Here is a 19679-nt window from a genome sequence, read left to right on the forward strand (position 1 = left end):
TAAAAATATCATAGTACTTTCTTGTAAGAGGAATACTATCTCTTTCTCAACAGTCAGTAAACCTGCAGTGGTGATAATTCATTCCAAAACACAATCAACATTTTAATTCTGCTTCTCACAAGTTGTTCTGAGATGTTCTGTTGTTCATTCAGATTTTTGCTGTGAAAGAGAATAAGACACTTTTACAAAGTTGTAAGTGTGTTTTAAGAAATATGGTCCAAGGAGACCCATGCCATTTTATTGGTATTGCTATACATTGATTTGATTATATTGTACAAACCCCTAACATTGAAGATATTCGATACATAACTGCAATGCACAATTGGTAACCAAGGCCACAACGAACTGTTAAAAACAGGGGAAAGCTTTTGCCAACACCACTTAGATTATGGCATAAAATAACAGAAGTAACACACAAAATTTTCAATGTATGCATATAGGATCAATCGAAAGTCAAAGAGCAAACATAAAATTAATAATTATAATAACAATAATTATAAAAATGGAAACAAAAAGCCTGTAAGAAAAAATACAATTGAGGAAACTCTCGTCATTGAAGTTCAAACATGAAAATGCAGGTTAAGATTGTACCAATATACATTACATTTCTGCTTTTAAGGTGTACCCAAGAATTAGCAGTACCTTCAAAACTCATCTAGACATAAAACTTCTATCAGCGAGTGCCAACTCATGACTAAAAACCATCCCAAGAACATTTTCCATGCAAACTGTGCTGTCTTTGAATTTAAAGGGCAAGTGGAACAAAAATGCTACATGGCTTTATCAAGTACGGGCATTTGAAACATCAAATCAGACCTAAAAATTCAAGTTTTTAGTTCTCTATGGGGAAAATAAACATGGTTTGATTTTCAGTAGTAGCAAAAGATACCCATGATCTCAGTTCAGCACTGTTAAAATGGCCTAGTTCTGTAAAAACACATGCATAACCATGTCAAACACCTGGTGCATTCACGTAATCCAAAAGTAATTGTAGAGAAACCGACTTTACATCTAAAGGGAGTAAAAAAAAGAAAGAAAAAGAGAGATAAGAACTATAACACACAGTTGTGTTGACGTACATGGTGAAATTAATGACTTTCCCTTTTACACTTTAACACCAGGAATACAAAAAAACTGACGTTTAACTCAAAACGAAAGGATCCGACAGGTAAATGTAGTTGCAAGAGAAGGTAAACAGTGCAGGGACGACGTGAAGGTGAAGATAAAAGAAAGAAGAAACAGCTTGAAAATGCAAACATTCTCTTTTGAGGGTTTAAAGCACCAGAAAGTACGACAGCAATGCAACATTCTCAGAGTTAAAAAGACGACAAAACAAGCAACTCTATCGAGGTATTGTTCCAGGATTAAACATTTAAAATCTCGATGGGCAGCCGTCAGGCTTGACATTTCAACAAATCGGACCTTTCCTCAGATCACGCATCTTGAGAAAGCTTCAATGAACAGCAGAGTCAAATACTTTTGTAAAGAAATTGATCGCTTTATCTATTCCTACTATTTTACGTCGAGAGGTAGTCAAAAGGCACTTCAGAGTATCAATCCACTTGTGTTCTTTGAAGAAAGGCACTCAACATTTGGGTCAACTACTCAAAATACTTTAGTACCTGCAGAACGGTTACCGACGCCTCTTTCTGTTGCTCAAACGACAGGTGTTAAAACATTTTTAGCATCTGCAGAACTGAAATCTCATGTTATTTGGTTTAAGGCCAGGAAAAAGGTTTTTTAAACTGCAGTGTGTTTTCAGTAAGCCTGTCTTAATAAAAAAAAAAATGAACGTAAACCCTCTGCTGGCCGACCTGGTCCTCATTTACATATCAGGTGAATCTCATGAAACCTGTCGAGAACATGTCCAGGTCATATTTCACCCCAAAATCAAAAGTAATTTTTCAAAATAAAAAAACTAAATTTCTTCTGATAGCCTACATATATGAGATATATATATATATATATAGCACTTTTTTTTTTTTTATTGCATTATGACTTTATATTGACGACAATTGAACACATTTCCTCCCAATTCTGAGTAATGTAATGTTAGTAATAATAGTACTGCCTTTATGCTATTTAAACAAAAATCATTGCATTCAAACAGGATGATTTCTGTTAGTGTCTTAGAGTAGTGAGAATAGCATTTTCTGTTGCATTATGATAAGAATTTAGGGAGGCAACATGCTTTATTAAAATAATGTCAAAATGCAACAATAAAAATGTCCTAAAAACAGCCTTTATTCAAAATAGGCATATTGTATATTTTTTACCTTTTGATTTAAGAGTAAAATGAGACTTCTTCATGAGATTCACCCTTCTTATATCACTGTAAAAAATGCTGCATGCACCACTTATAAACGGCACACATTGTCTTCCATGACATTCTTTCCCATCCACACATTCACATTCCCTCCATGGAGACAAAACAAAGCTTAAAAAGACATCTATGATCTGTATATGCAACAAAACCAATGTGACCCATTTTGTATTTAAGGCATTTAAAAACAAATACAAAAAAGTTTTTTTTTTTTAAAACAGAGTAATACTATATTTTTTAATGTCCTCAAAGACTCAAATTCTGCACCCGGATCAGAACAGAAGCAAAACTTTTGGTTTTGTGTAACATTTTGGCGTATTCCTCCGATGTTTGGACAATTTTGGCATATTCCTCCATATGTGTGACGGAGGGACTGTGCAAAGCAACAGAAGTCTGTTGACAGAACAGCTCGCGGTCGTGCTAGTCCTTGATGAGCCTATAGACGTGGTATTGTGCCCCGTGTTCACTTGTCGACACTTCAAATACAAACGCTATACACAGTAGTGTCTCCTGGGTTTCCCTGTGGGTCACCACCTGCAGAAAGTCAAACAGAGAAGACAAAAAAATGCAGAGAATTTCAATTACATACATTTTCTAAAAAAGAAACATGTAATGTTTATTTCACACATTTAGGGGTGAGCGATATGACCAAAATCTTATTTCACAATATTTAAAAAATAACAAATAAATAAATTATATTGTATAATATAACTGATTTAATTAAAGGGGTGGTTGATTATGATTTCACTTTTCTAACTTTAGTTAGTGTGTAATGTTGCTGTTTGAGCATAAACAACATCTGCAAAGTTACAACGCTTCAAAGTTCAAAGCAAAGGGAGATATTTGCTTTAAAAGAAATCGCTTTTTAAGGACTACAAGTTACACGACATTCCTCCCGGGTTAGTGACATCACCAACCCTAAAATTTACATAAACCCCACCCCCTGAACACGATTTATAGATTATCAAGACAGAATATGCTAACATAAGTTACATAAATTCATCAACTAATCATTCAGAAATGTTGTCACTTCTTCTTGAGTCTCCCCATCTTTCTGACTCCGGTTTGAACATAAAAGGCTAAAAGTGTTTGAAATTTTCAGTGCATGTCGGTGTGAGGTAAAAGGACATGAGCTGTTGTAGCTCCGCCCCCTGTGCAGAGAGCAGCAGCTCATTTGCATTTAAAGGAACAGACACAAAACGTTTTTGCTCACCCTCAAAAAGTGACAATTTTAACATGCTATATAAAAATATATGTGGGGTATTTTGAGCTAACATTTCACATACACTCTCTGGGGAGATCAGACACTTGTTTTACATCTTGTGAAAAGGGCATTTTACCACCCCTTTAATGAATTATTTTAATTAATTAGTTAATTAATTAGTAACGAAAATATAACGTGTTTAGATTAACAACGCATTTAACGCACCCGCCCCAGAACTACGTAGTTCATCTTACATTTCATACAGTTGATTGGTGAATAACAACAACTTTCTGCCTGATGGAGCCGATAGAATGCAGTTAAAATGACCTTTATAGACCTTTTGTTTTTGTCTTATATTTATATCACGATATAGTTAAGAAATATCACACAATTGCTGTTTTCGTCCCGAATAGCACGTGTGGAAATGTGCTAATTATTTTATACAACAGTTCAATTAATACAATTCAATATTGTGTTATATTTAGACACAATAATGGTTGCTATTGCTCAGTTTTGCCAATGAAAATATTACCTATAAAGCCAGAGCAGAACGATTGTGTGTCTCCGATCAAAACACAGCGGGGTTTCGTCTCTGAATGAATCTGTGTTTTGAGCGAATCAATCGGGTGAACTCATGATTCAAAGGCCCATTCATGCAGAAAGAGAGCCATTTACTTCATTCCTGAATGAATCCACCATTTGAACAAATCGAATGAATGAATGACTTAATGACTTATTTATTTAGACATTTACCGCCACCTACTAGTAGTTTTAGTTTCTTAAAGTATCATTTCATAAAAAATAAATAAAATATTTAATATTTCCATATAAAACATTTTATTAAAAAAAACAATTTACTCACTATCTTGGCCGTTGAAGCCTGAAAGTTTAAGCGTAATAAAATGTTGAATCAAATCAAATATATATTTTTTATACTTTTGTAGTGTCTATTTGACGCTTTTCTCATTTAACACAATAATGACTTTAAAGTATCTTTTGGGAGTCATTTCTGAGCCAAATTTAATGTGTGATTAATTTGCGATTAATTAATCGGCACATCGTGTAATTAATTAGATTTAAAAAAATAATAAATCGCTTGACAGCCCTAATAAAAATAAAACACTGAATAGTCTTCACTGTATGCATTAAATATACATTGATTATTATTAAATATACAAACGACAGACAGCAGGTCTAATAAAATAATTAAATAAATGTTAGTTTTGCAAATTTTACTCTATAAATATTTATAATTTTATTTAATATTTCCCATAAATTACAGAAAAAAAAAAAATCTGACAAACTATATAATAATTCTCAGTTAATGCCTCATTTAAAATGTTATGAAAAGTACTTTTCATTTCTTTAGGTGGAAATGAAAACAATACAGATAAATATAAACATGAAAGATTGACTCTTAACAATCTTTCAAAATCAACTATGAATATTCTTGGGCATTTTACCTGTAAGATGGTGAAGTTTTCTAATACGCTGTTCATCATGTATTTCTCAGGCAGGTGCTTGAGCTTGTGGATGAAGTTGATCATATATTCGCACATTGGAGAGCGATGGATGCGATACAAACACTTCCCTCCCTCAACACGAGCGAACTCCGTCTGTAAACCAAAACAGGCTTTTTTTTTAAAGAGAAGCACTAACACTTTTCAGTCATTTTAACGGTGTTGGCGATCACACTCACCTCCACTTTTTCCACCACTTGCTTCCCGAAGGAGCACACTTTGGTTGAGACGGTGATGGTCATGTTCTCTGAGCTGCTGTACTGACTGCTGACTCCGTAGAAGGAGCCCGGTCCATCCTGGACGCCACTGTTATTCAGATCAGCCTGAAAACAAATACACTTAGTACTGTAGCGCTGCAATGCTACGACCAACTAGATTCAAGCTTTGAGGAATCATTCATATCCACAGCAATAACACAAAAACAAAACAAGGTAGGTATGTGTCAATATATCATGCTACCACCAGAGTCATTTTCTGTGAGGGTTACGTGTAGTGGTGCACGATATATTGGCCGCCAATATAATATCGGCCGATATGGTAATTTTTTTACACATCGGTATCGTTCCGATGTCAAAATAGGGCCGATGTGAACAGGCCGATAATCATTCCTTTGTATTTGACGTGTGAAGTTGAAGATGAAGCTGACGATGCTGACTCGCGATCTTCGCAGTAGTGAACGCGCCAGAGAGAAACAAACATTTCATACGGATTACATAAGCAGAGAGTCTGTTTTCTTTCATTTTGAATTGTTCTGTTTAAGAGTACACATTTCAAGCTTTCTATATATGTCTCAGGTCTGTGAGGCAAGTAGGCTACCTTATACGCTGAGTTTCGGTTCATTTATGAGACGAGCTCCAGGTTCACGCGCCGGCGCCTCCGTGTCGTGATTATATGTCTGCTATATTAACTTTATTAAATCCAGGCAATTGGTTGATGAAACATTGATTAAAATTAAGATACAATTAATACAAAACTAGATACAATTTTAAGACAGGCTTTGTGCTTTCTATTTTGAGGTATCTGTGAAAGTTTTAAAGCAGTCTTTTAGTGCCGCTTTCAGAGCGCTCACGTCCGTAACGGAGAACTGTCCCGTCCGTAACACAGTTTTTTGTTTTTTTTGTGAAATACATTTCTAAATAAACTTATAGTCCAGTGCGACTATATATTGCTTGATATTTGATATCCGTTCGAATTAGATTTTTCTTAAAAGTGACAGCCCTAGTCGATCTCACCATTTAACCCAATGAGCATGTTATACAAAACTCTCAGACATTGACATTGCCTATTCATTGCCTTTTCATCCTTATTCATATTGTGCATTCAGGACACACTTGTATCCTTTATAAAAAAAAAAATATATTTATTTTTTCTTCTGAAAATCTGATGACATATTTTGATTATCATAAAAATGTGTTTTCTATACAGAGATATCGACATCAGTAAATATTGGTATCGGCCATAACAGCAATATTAATATCGGTTATCGGTATCGGCCACAATTTTCACATCGGTGCATCACTAGTTTCGTGCATTTGAATGCACATGAATGAGATTAGAGCTGCACGATTTATCCTTAAACGATTGAGTTCTCTAAATGACAGTGATTCGGCTATGTCTATTAAACCTTTGACAAGTACGATCAAAACGAACATTCAAATCTGCGTTGGCATGTATAGACCTTATGTGCCAGAGAAACGAGGGCGCCGCCATCTTTATAATATTGTCTTTGAACTTCCGTTTTTGCGGTCGCTCTGTATATCTCTATGGCATTGCTGTCCAGGAGTAATTAGCCTTTGAAGTGGATTTACTTATTGTAAAGTTAACGAAAGTTATCATGAGGATTGCAATGTTTAAAGCAGATGACTTAACAAATGTCAGTCGACCGGGGAAGATTTTAAAACGAGCCGTTCATTCATAAACACGCAAGATCGCTGTGAAAATACAGACCGGAAGTCAAAAGACAACGAGCACAGCGCTGAAAAGGGGCGGGGCTACATAAGGTATATAGGAATGAAACGGCTTCAAAATCAGTCTTTTCACAGTATCATTATTAACTGTGTTACAATAATTCAAATTATTACAGAAGTGCTGGGATAGAAGTTTATAGTTTGGATTTAAACACTGATGTCTACGGTAGCGAACAAAATAGAGTAAATCACCTTTTGAAAGTAACTTGATGCTTTAAATAAAGATTGTATCAAGTATATCGTTACACCAGTAGGTGGCGATAAGTGACTGAATTTTTTTTTATTTCTTATTGAATCATTCATTCAAGATTTTCTTTAAAAAACGCTGATCGACCCGGTAATGGAACAAGTTAAGTTTTTTTGACTGAGTTATTGAATCATTCACTAAACATATATATATATATATATATATATATATATATAATTTATTTATTTATTTAAACATTTTTATTCAAATTAAATATTTTTTAAATAGTCTGCAGTGATTAATATTTTGTCAGAACCTCTAATAAATAATTTTATTTAGTTTATTCTATTCAAAATTGATCTAGATTTAAAAAAAATAATTCACGCTTTAAATTAGATGTATGATGTGACGCACCCAAAATTTGACGAGAAAGAACGCGTTTTGAGGGCCCTTCTCGTACAGCTCTTTGAGTCCTCCCTTCTTCTCAGGGAACTTGTCGTAGATCTGTCGGATGTCCACCGCCTCCAGCAGAGGGTCGCTGTAGGAAGGGTTGGTCTGGCCAATGTGAACAAACAGGTGTTTGCTGTACTGTAAACAGAAATGCAAGATATATTGTTGTTAAAGTTCATTTCATTTAAGAGTAGTCTGTATTTCTGTATGCAACTTTACTATTGGTTTTAATAAAAGAGCTAAACTATACACCCCATCTGCTTTATCTGCCTTTTAATTTTTAATGAGGGATACAAAATAAAAATGTAATATGTTACACAAACAACTGAATTAATTAAAATATCTTCAAATCATTAGGAATACGTCCAGGTCATATTTCACCCCAAAATCAAAAGAAAAATTATTATAAAAATATTTTGGTAACGATTTACAATAAGGTTTCATTAGTTAACTACATTACTTAACATGAACTAACAATGAACAATGCTTCTGCATCATTTATTAATCTTCGCAAATGTTATTCTCAGAATTGACTGATACATTTTCGGATCAAAAGTTGTATCTATTATCATTAGTTAATACACTGTGAACTTACATAAATGTAATTTTTTTTATTAACAAACAAAGGATAATAAATGCTGTTAAAATATAGTTAATGTTAGTTAATGCATTAACTAATATTAACAAATGAGACCTTATTGTAAAGTGTTACCAGCACTTCTTTATGCAAAAAATAAATAAAAATTAAATACATCTATTTATGCATAGTGACATTATGCATTCTGATGACAATTTAAGCACATTAAAATTGTGAAGTATTTGTGCCTCACGCGGTAGCAATAGCTGTACCTTTATGCAAATTTTAATAAACCTGAAATAAAAAACTTTTTAAAAATTACGATTTTTATTCTTGTCTAAAAGTAATAAGACTTTATGAGAATTCAAAATTAAAATGTTACTGTATAAAAACAAATGAATTAATTCAACAACATCATACATAATGTCACCTCCAAAGCTAAAGGCAATCGAAATATTATTCAATTCATGTGATGTCATCTGATAATATACTTTTGAAATTAAATTAAAGAGGAATGCAAACCAAGAGCATTTTCACTACTTTTCAGCCTCTCCTCTGTGGATAAGCACATGTTGGTCGAGAGCTCGTCTCTACTCACAGAGTCCTGGTCCTGCGGGACCTCCATGAACGCGGAGTACTCCAGAAGACGCAGTTTTGAGGAGGCGATGGTGCGATCCTGCCACACGGGCACTGCGGTGGCAACCGGCGGGGGGGGAGGGGCCAGAGGCTCGTATGCTGGACAAACACAAGGGGGCGCCAGTTAGACTCAACCACAGACATAAACCGAGAAGAAATGGTGGCAGGCGTGAGCTGTGCTCGAAATGGACTACTAGTGTACTAGTACACTTACATGATAAGGGTTGAACAGGTCCTGATAGGTTTGGGTAAGAAGTTTGTGCAAATGGCTTGATGCTGAAAAAGTATTCAGGATTTGTTAGAATCAAATTCAAGTTATTATTTAAAGTTATTTACTTGGGTTAAACATTCTCTTATTAGGGTTCCCACACTTTTTGACCATTTCCAATAATTTTTTGACTACTTTTGATTCAGACTGATTTTGTTAATCAATCATTTAGACTTGATCAGTTCAAATGAATCAATTGGAAAGAACTGACTCAAAAGAATGATTCACTCACAAATCGAATATCACTATGGCTTATAAACAAGTTTTATAATAGACAAGAGCAATATCTAGCTGATTAAATTATCTAAAAAAGTGTATTAAATTACAGAAATGGTCATGACTTATATTATTAAAAAATATCTCTGAAACTAAATCAAATATTTCTTGTCCATACATTTATTAATTCGGTATATAGCCGTTTAATACATAGGATAGTGAACAAAAAGCCAGGCATACTGTATATTATCACTAACTAATTAATTTCCATAACCTTTCAAGTCCTACAAAACACAAATTCCCTGATATCTTCTTGTTGTCCATGACTGTGGGAACCCTTTCTTATGCACTGAAATGTTTTTGGTTGGTATACAAGGTGGTATATTTCACACCTTGAAAATTCACTTATCCCACAACTGTTCGTTTCGGCCGTATCAGCTAAGCGTAAGTTCACCTACTTCAGTGAGCGAGTGCAACATGACAGAAGTCATGTGCGCTAGCTCACGTCTGATAACACACATGCTCAAGAGATCTCAACAGAGGCTTGAGACCACAGAGCCCATGATGTAGAGAGGAATTCGTTTAGTATGTTGCCAATGAATAAGGCTGGGAATCAAAATTTGGGAAGCAAAGCAATGGGAATTTTAATGCACCACTTCTGAATCTACAGTAAAATCTAACCAAGTTTTATCAGTTGTGAGCTTGAAATTTGATCCGAATGTGATGAGAAAGAGTGGCCATCATAAAATAGTTAGGGCTGCCCCTTTCACACAGCGTGCTGATCCCGGGAAATTGCTAGAGTGCCTTCTGTGTGAACGCAAACACGTTCCGGGATTAATGCCGGGATGGGGACCTAGTAACATTGCCGGGATTGATCCTGGAACGTGCCCTGTGTGAACAAAAGCCAGGAACAAATGCTGTAAAAGGGTGTTTTGTTGCTCTTAGAAGAAAGTTTGTGTTCGTCATCAACAAAGAAAGAACGGAAAAATGTGTGCAAACTGGAATGAAGCCGAGACCAGGAGCTCCTTACTATCCGCGCAGAAGCTGAGATCGTTCGCCAGCTTTGTGGAACGGGTTAGGGTGGGTTAGTGTACGACCGAATCCGGGAAAAAAATGCTCAGACGTGGTTTTCTCGAGATTATTAGTAAATTTAAGACGTTGCGTAAAAATATCCATCAAGTGCAAGCCTACAATGGAAAGAGTGGTAGCGGAAGATTAGACTAGCCTTTCCAAAACACATCCTGACGTCACGTGTCTTTACGGGATTCTGGAAAATCACTGGCAGTGTGAATGAACCAAAATCAAACCATTATCCGTATATTTTCCGGAATCTCGGTGTGAAAGGGGCTTAATAGTCAACTATATGTTAATCGGCAAGAAGAGGCTTGGTCAACGAAAAATAAAAAAAATCCACAGAAATTGCCGAAGTCATCTAGTGACAGATCACTAACACGACTAATGTGGTAATACAGTATGTCGGGCAGGAAAATTCAAAGTGTGGGAACATATCGAGATGGTAAAGAATGACCACAAAAAGGTGATATGCGAACTTAAACATGATCTATCATTTAAAACTTAAGTAGTAACCGCTTTACATGGCCAACCGCATTAACGTTAACATATATAAATGTATTTCTCCCGACTAATGGCTTGATTGAACAACTAACAGTCGACTAGGAAAATCTTTTTCCCACACATCTAACCAATGAATTTCCATTACTTTCTCAGTTGATCGTTCAATAACATTGTACTTACAAATAGAAATCTCTAGGCAATTAAATATTTGATTCTTAGATTATAAGCATAACTAGAATCTCTGGTAACACTTTACTATAAGGTTTAATTAGTTGACTACATTAGTTAACATGAACTATTAATGAACTGCACTTCTACAGCCTTTATTCATCTTTGTTAATGTTAATTTGAACATTTACTAATACATTATTAAACTCAAAGGTTGTATTTGTTACCATTAGTTAATGCACTGTAAACATGAACAAACAATGAACGGCTGTATTTTTATTAACTGACGTTAACAAAGATAAACAAATACAGTAGTAAATGTATTGACAATGGTTAGTTAAATACATTAACTAATGCAACCTTATTGTAAAGTGTTACCGAATCATTTATATTATGCTTCCATAACATTATGATTTTAATCATTTGTATAGTTTTTCCAAGCACAGGAAGTTCCCCAATATTTCTTGGTTTTCAGTAATAGAAATTGAACACTGAAATAAAAAAATATTAGACAAAAATCTTACAAAACTTAAATGAAAATTAGAGATGTGGCCTTAGCAGTGGACTGAAATAAATAAGTTGAAGTACTAACATTCAAATAAAAAGCTTAAAATTAAGGCTAAATAAAAATATTTACAAAAAAACGACAAATTAATAAAAATGACAAAAGCATATACATTTACTTAAACAAAAAATTTACAAAAAAAAAAAGCTAATTCTAAATAAATGCTAAATACTATTATAGTATCCAAATAATACTAAAACAACAGCGTCTCAAACTCATGATTATTGAGTCACTATTTTGACTTAAGTTGGTTAAGTGTAACCGGAATCTGAATTATACTCGTTAAATCCTTCCCGATTCCCATCTCTAGCAGTGAGGCAGTGCTAGCTAAACATCAGTTCAAGCTCTGTGGAGGGAACTTACGCGTAGCTGGTGCGGCCAAGCCCAGGACTTCTTCCTGGGTTGTGCTTAAGAACCAGCCTGATACATAAAAACGTGATCCATTAAATATGCCAGATACACAAACACACCGAGAAACACAATGTATGAGTTCATGAGTTACTCACTCCTGAGAGGGTCCAGGTTGACCCGGGATGGGGGTCGGCCAGAACTGGAAAACAAAAAAACAACGAAAACAATCAAATCACTTCATTATTTGTTGGAATAGTTTTAAGTGGAAGTAAGCATCCGAAGCGTACTCGTGCAGATGGAGGGTAAGGGGACTGTGGAAGAGGAGGAAGAGAGGTCTTGATCAGACTCGGAGACACGATCTGAGCGGAGGAGAGCGCCGCCATGTTCTGGAGAGCCTTGTCTTTGGACGCTTGATCCTGAGGAGACGGGAGACCCACGTGAGCAGAATAAACCAGGAGAAAATACTGACAAATTCATGGCAAAAATGACTGTTAATTTTAATGCAAAGCAGCCTGCTGATTTATGACAAAGCAAGATAAAAGCATTAGAAAAAGGGGAAATAATAGGAAATCAGAGAGAACCAAATGATTTGCATTTCCAGTGTTTGCAAGACAGCAAAGGAAATGTGTTAAAGTTTCGGGTGAGTGGATGTTTTAAGGCTTCACGTGTGTTAGGGCTGTCAAATTAAAATGCAAATTTAAAATATTTGTTGAATTTAAAATAAAAATCCACATTTGAACGATGCCGCTGCATTCAAAACATTGCATAAATAGAGAAGTTCAATGCGGATCTTGGTTATGTCAAAACCATAACCAAACCCGTTCATACAGAGAGCATTTTCTGTGCTGCTTTTACACTGTTTTCTATGGAAACAGGCGCTAGACGGACATCCTTGACCGTTGCACTCAGAGATGCCACGTAAAGTTAAAAGAAGTTCAACTTTTAAAAAACATTGTAGGTTTTTCCCATTCCACTGCATCTCAAAAAAATTACTCTGTGTGACCGGCGCTTCGTATCTTTGTATTAAGCTATGAATAAATACATAATTGTTTTGCAAACGTTATTTTAAACGTTATGCACTTTTTTGTACAGACTGTCATGCTTTCATTTCATTGCTTTTAATAAACAATTTAAGGCAATGCATTAATATTTTGCTCATTGCGCCCTCTTGTGGCTTCAGGAGACAAGCCAAAAGATTTCCCACTAACTGAAATTATGCCTTATAAGTTCAAATATAATTAGAATATGTGTCCCTGGATCACAAAACCAGTCATAAGTCGCACGGGTATATTTGTGGCAATAGCCAACAATACATTGTATGGGTCAAAATTATCGATTTTTCTTTTATGCCAAAAATCATTAGGCTATTAAGTAAAGATCATGTTCCATGAAGATATTTTTGTACATTTCCTACCGTAAATATATAAAACATTTATTGTTGTGAGTGAATGCAGCACAATCGCCAACATAAATGCACAACTTTAAAGGTGATTTTCTCAATGTTTCGATTTTTGGCACCCTCAGATTCCAGATTTTCAATAGTTGTATCTCGGCCACATATTGTCCTATGCTAACAAACCATACATAAATAAAAAGCTTATTTATTCAGCTCTCATATGATGTATAAATCTCAATTTCAAAACTGTGACCCATGTGACTGGTTTTGTGGTCCAGGGTCACATATTAGTAATATTTAGGTATAAAATTCGAATTTAGTTTTTAAGCCATTTTGACAGCCCTATCACATGACTTGTTTTCTTTCAGCTGTACACGAAAATCAACACGTATCCTTGCATCTCTGCAGAATAAAGGCGGATTTAGATGGTTAAATGGATGCAAGAAAAAAATCAATACAGTATGCAAACAGACGTCAGAAAGAAGACCAATCACAAGTCAGTATGCAAATATGATGATGCGCTGAACATTCTAACAATGCAAGTCCTACAAAAAGTAAGTCTATAAAGTCTATAGAAATTAAAATTATACAGCATATCTAAGGCTGAAACTATCATTAAGCTGTTCAGGTTGAATTAAGCCCAAAAGTTTAATAGTTCAGGTAGTGGTTTAGAACAAAACCCTAAGCATAATGTTTAAAGAACATCAATTCAGTGCTGCCCTGCAAACACTATAATCATGTGGCTACTTCGATAATCAGTTATTGTAATTGGATATTGAACATGCAGTTTTTCTATAAGCCTCTCAAAATTGTGTAACTAGCATCTCTGGTTTTCAATTTTAATGAGAAGGAAAAAAGCAAAAGCAATACAGATATCTGACAGATATCAATTACAGCACAGCCAACAAAGCAACAGCAACAGCCAGGGATATGTCAAACAAACCACTTTTAAGCTCACAGTCATTCACCTAAAACATCCTGGTCAAGCTCCTTCATCAAGGATATTAAATTATGCCCCCATCAAAAACAAGCCTCACAAATGAAAGCAGAATTTAACTATACGTTTGGCATGAAATTCCTGTTTTCCAAAGGCTGAGCGTGAAGCATGTCACTTTGCATCACAATAAATTAATGAGGATAATAAAAAGACTCGGAAGCATGACCACAATAAGTGGTGGCTCACAATTAAGTTTCTTGAATTTATAGAGCCTGCAGTACATCATAAAACGGAGGGACGACATGGAAACTTCAGAGAGCAAAACGGCCAGGCACATTATTTACACAAGAATTATGAGCAATCTATGCACACCGCAGGGCCGGAGAAGAGGACTTTATAATGGCAGTGCTGAATGTAAGCTGAACCTGTGCAGGACAGCCAAGCAAAGCGAAGCAAAAATCAAGTCAACAATAATTCGCACAAGTCAAATCCACACTTACCAAGTTCATGGCCTGAATCAAAAGAAAGAAAGACCATTAGTACAATATTTTGAGAGCAATTTCACTAAACCTATTGTTTCTGACAGAAAATAAAATCTTTGGATGTACGCTAACTACATAAACTAGTCACAGTCAATTCTATTCTAGATATTCTGGGACTATTTTCTAGCACTTAAAATGGTTTGTAAGTGTGATTTAAAAAAAAAAAAGAGAATATGCGCCTATGAACAGCTTGCACAAAAACGTACCATATACTGCAAGTCCATTTGTTCAATGTTTTCAAAATCTACCTGAACAAAAACAAATCTAATAAGCACTCATAATAAAAATACTGTGCATTTCTGAAAATAATTTACTGCTGTCTTGTAGTTCATGTATACACTGGCAGGTGGCGCTAAACACTACCATCTAAAATGCAACCAGAATAAAATATGATAAAGAAGTTGTCAAAAATGCTGCATGGCTATTAATGCAAATTCTATATATTAATGTTTAGAATTGATTATGTTTGTGAAAATTACGTTTTTGGAATTTCACACAAATTCAATTTCACACAAAAAAACCTCTAAAAACAACAACAACAACAACAACATCAACAACAACATCAACAACAACAAAATTAACAAAAACAGTCATTTTGTCGGGATTTTATTCAAACTTTGTTTTTCCAAATTTATACACAATTTAAAAATAGTAAGTTCTGTAAAAAAAAAAAAAAAGCTTTTTTTTTAGCATTAACAGACCTATTCATTAATATGCCAGGCCAGTTCATTTTAATAAGATTTAATATAATTTCAACTAGTTTAAGTCTCGGTCAGCCTGATCACAACATAATCTGCACAAAAATAATTTCGGTCGAGGGCTACTCCACAGTACTTTGTCTAATCTCAGACAGATTTTACTAGGCCTGTCACGATAATCAACATATCGACTTGTCGCACGATATATGGACATTTAAAAATGTAAACTCAACAGGTATGAAATATGATCAGTAAGAGGAAAACACTGTTAATGAGAAGATGAGCACTGGACTGCTGCAGGTTAGTGGGGAAATATACTTGTTTTTTTATTCAGAATGCACAGTTGGAAAGAAAATATTTATAGGAACATTTCAGCAGGTTCAAGATAACGTTAAAGCAGAGAACATAATACATTGTTTTAATGAATTGACAGCCATAAAATGTTGTAATAATCTGCGTTCTCATTTATGTAGGTGCGCTGAACGTTGTTACCAGAAACTCCTGAGATGTTATAAGAAGCACACGGAAGTAGTTGTGCAAGTAGTCCATTCTAAAATCTAAATATTCTTAAGAATTACATTTACATTTACATTTATTCATTTAGCTGACGCTTTTATACAAAGCGACTTACAATTGCTATATATGTCAGAGGTCGCACGCCTCTGGAGCAACTAGGGGTTAAGTGTCTTGCTCAGGGACACATTGGTGTCTCACAGTGGATTCGAACCCGGGTCTCTCACGCCAAAGGCATGTGTCTTATCCATTGCGCCACCACCCCTATTAGAAGTTTAAAAGTTCGTTTGTCATTTGTTTGTTCGTTTGTCATAGAAGAATTAAAAGTTCGTTTGTCATTTGAAACTGTGTAGGCCTACTTGCATTATTATGCTGTTATATTATGAATATATATCCACTAGGGATGCACCGATATGAAAATTTTGGACGATACCGATAACCGATAATTCGTTACATTTGAAAGCCGATAACCGATATATTGGCCGATAAATCTAAATACAAATTTGTAATTACTATTTGAGAGCCTGATTACAAAAAAAAAAGTTTCACTATTAAAAAGCCATGTCCCAAAACACTATTATAACGTTCTCATTATAATTTTACGAAGCCGATATCACAGCACATAACTGTATTTTCCTTATTTGAAGTGATTCAATCATATTTCAAGCAATTTAAAGCCATTATTGTGAACAGTGTGAATCTGAAGAGTCTCAGCTGAAGGAAATAATACATTATTTATCGGCTTTAATATATCGGACACATTTTCTTATCAAGCCGATAACGATAACATTAAATATTAGCATATATCGGCCGATACCGATACGGTGGCTGATATACCGTGCATCCCTAATATCCACAAAAAGTAGTTTCATCATGACAGGCCTAGATTTTACAGGTGAAAACTGTGTATTGGTGACAGACAAATGGAGTCTGGATGCAAGGAAAGGAAGGTTGAGAAAACAGTGAGCCTCAGGAAAGCCAACAGGCAAAGATCTCAGCCAATCATGCACTTTCAGCCTCTATGACATTCAGCAGCGCCAAACGCAAAGCAATACGCTACTCGACACAGGCTTGAGCCTCCGTAGCACTTCTATCTTAGTATTTTCACCAAATACTGATGCAAACACTCGTGTCTCTGGATTTTATTCAGCCAACAGATTCCTGGAACTTATAGCGATCTCTCATTGGTTTGTGCAAAGGCAAATGCCATTAAGCCCCGCCCCACCCGCAGGAAAGCGCATACCTTCAGCTTTGACTGTATCTCGCGAGATTTTCTCCGGGCAAGAACCTGCAAATGGCTAGAAACCTGCAGAACAGAAAAGCCAAAGAGGAAGAAAAGAAAAAGAGGAGGTAGAAGAGGAGAAAGAGAGAGACGCCGTAACCAAAGAGGGAAACGATGCGCCGCTGCGTTTCAAACCTACCTTTATACCTGCTTGATACTCTCGAACTTTCTTCCGTGCTAACACCTGTATGTGACTAGATACCTGAAGAATTTTGAGACAGTTTAACAAAAAACACATGCACAGCCACATCACAACACTATTTCACCTACAACTGAAAACTGTCATTAAATCCCATTGTTGTTAGGCAAACAAATATTGAATGTGATCAGTAGTATATATATATATATATAAAGTGCATGTTGCATGAACATTAAATACCTGTTTTCGTGTGCGGGTTTTGCCTGTTCTCAGCTTGATGTATCTGGCAATAAGCTCATTGCGACCTGAGGGGGGGGAAAAAAGTTAAAGTTTCAGTGACCAAAAGGTGGCGGCAAAAGCAATGAAAGTGGTGCATATATCTCTCAACACTTGCAGACTTCATTACTTTTCTATTTGTGGTTTTCAGTCTCATGAAGTAAAGTTTTTGCCTTTTTATATTAGATTTGCCTTCAAACGATAGGGAAAAAAACAAGCTTCAAATTGGACCATTTTATTAGCACTGCACTCAGTCATGTGGTAATAAACGCATTATCTGTAAAACCTTTAACAAGGATAAAAATAAAAAAGTGACCATTCTGTAATGCTCTATATATAACATGCATCAAGTAATCAAGCGAACATTATATGTATTAATTCATTGGCTATTAAAGTTTCACAGCATCATTATTCAGGTTAAAAAAACTTAACTAAACCCCATAAGATTTTTCTAAAAACGACTTAAGATTTGGTTTGAGTTTGCTTAGATTGTTTACTGTAAAAGATAAATATATATATAAAAAAAAAAAAAATTGCAGTGTGAATATACCATGCTCTATATTCACCATTTTTGTGTAATATAATATGGTAATTTAAACAGAAACCACCAATTTCAATATCACAAAAAACTAGCCTAACAAAAAAAAAACAAAAAAAAAACTCAAGCTTACTGATGACATGTAAACAGTCAGTGATAAAATAAGAACAAATAAAAAAACTACAGGCAACAGGACCAAAAAAAATTATAAAATAAACTACAATAGAACAAAGACAACTAAAATAGACCTACCTGAAAAACTTCAAGCACTAAATAAGTAATGCTACATACATTTTATAAAGTATTCAAATGTATATAATAAAAAAAAACAATGCATGGTCTTCACTGTGTAAATTAAATATACATTTGTTCTTATTAAATTTACAAAAAGTGATTTATTCAAGAGCAGTGAGAGATTTCTCTTTTGTTGCTTGATTAACATGAATGACAGACAGCAGGAATATTAGGCTTCTATCACTTTAAGAGCTCCACAGATTCAATATACTGTTACAGATGCGTTTCCTTTCCCAACTGTGTTTCTGTTCACTTAAGACATAAATGACTGTATTTACAGGGATACTTGCAAAGATGGCATTTTGACACATACAAGTGTGTGTATTTAACACACGTTAAGCGACGAGAATACTATTTGTGCGCAAAAAAACAACAAAAATAATGACTTTTTTCAACTATTAATTTTCTTCTGTATGGGCCTCTGAGTGAGTTCACGCAGTGTAACAGCGCAGCGCTTCTGGGTTGTACGTCAGAACGTAGGCTCACTATCGGCCGACGCTGGTCATGTGTGTGATGTGTGTGATGCGTGTGATGCTGGCCAATAGTGAGCTTACGTTCTGTAACGCTGTTACACTACGTGAACTCACTCGAGGCCCACACAGAAGAAAATGAATAGTTGAATAAAGTCGTTATTTTTGTTTGTTTTTGCGCACAAAAAGTATTCTCGTCGCTTGATAAACTTAAGGTTGAGCCACTGTAGTCACTTGGACTATTTTAACAATGTCTTTACTAACTTTTCTGGGCTGGCAGATGAAATTACATAGAAGCCTATGGAAGAGTGAGCCAGCTCTCAGATTTAATCAAAAATATCTTAATTTGTGTTCCGAAGATGAACGAAAGTCTCACGGGTTTGGAACAACATGAGGGTGAGTAATTACTGACAGAATTCTCATATTTGGGTGAACTAACCCTTTAAGTAGTTATTAAGAGAATGCACCAATTGTTTTTTTTTACTCCGAGGCGGAAACAGGCTTCCACAGCAGAGAAAGCGCAGCACTGATTTGAGTTTGGTGTCTGTACACCCTTCCCCAGACACACCCTCTCTCTCCCTCGCTCT

General features: G+C 35.2%; 1 protein-coding gene across 6 annotated transcripts in view; it reads right to left on the bottom strand.

Annotated features, from left to right (window-relative positions):
* Positions 1 to 197: 197 nt before the first annotated feature.
* The window catches only part of tead3b (TEA domain family member 3 b), a 49231-nt gene continuing 29749 nt past the window's right edge, over positions 198 to 19679 (bottom strand). Inside the window, exons 4-15 of one of the 6 annotated variants that reach the window (XM_082136475.1) lie at positions 17755 to 17819; positions 17515 to 17577; positions 14841 to 14852; positions 12295 to 12423; positions 12163 to 12206; positions 12020 to 12076; positions 9079 to 9140; positions 8827 to 8963; positions 7616 to 7789; positions 5227 to 5370; positions 4991 to 5143; positions 198 to 2857 (exon numbers count right to left, since the gene is read on the bottom strand). In XM_082136475.1, coding sequence (XP_081992601.1) covers positions 2744 to 2857; positions 4991 to 5143; positions 5227 to 5370; positions 7616 to 7789; positions 8827 to 8963; positions 9079 to 9140; positions 12020 to 12076; positions 12163 to 12206; positions 12295 to 12423; positions 14841 to 14852; positions 17515 to 17577; positions 17755 to 17819 — 1154 coding nt within the window. In that variant the 3' untranslated portion in view covers positions 198 to 2743. The remainder of the gene's footprint in view (positions 2858 to 4990; positions 5144 to 5226; positions 5371 to 7615; positions 7790 to 8826; positions 8964 to 9078; positions 9141 to 12019; positions 12077 to 12162; positions 12207 to 12294; positions 12424 to 14840; positions 14853 to 17514; positions 17578 to 17754; positions 17820 to 19679) is intronic. The other 5 variants (XM_082136476.1, XM_082136477.1, XM_082136479.1 and 2 more) reach the window with 5 other exon arrangements.

The sequence above is a fragment of the Leuciscus leuciscus genome, assembly GCF_965113295.1.
Source record: "Leuciscus leuciscus genome assembly, chromosome: 14".
In the NCBI taxonomy this organism is placed as follows: domain Eukaryota; kingdom Metazoa; phylum Chordata; class Actinopteri; order Cypriniformes; family Leuciscidae; genus Leuciscus; species Leuciscus leuciscus.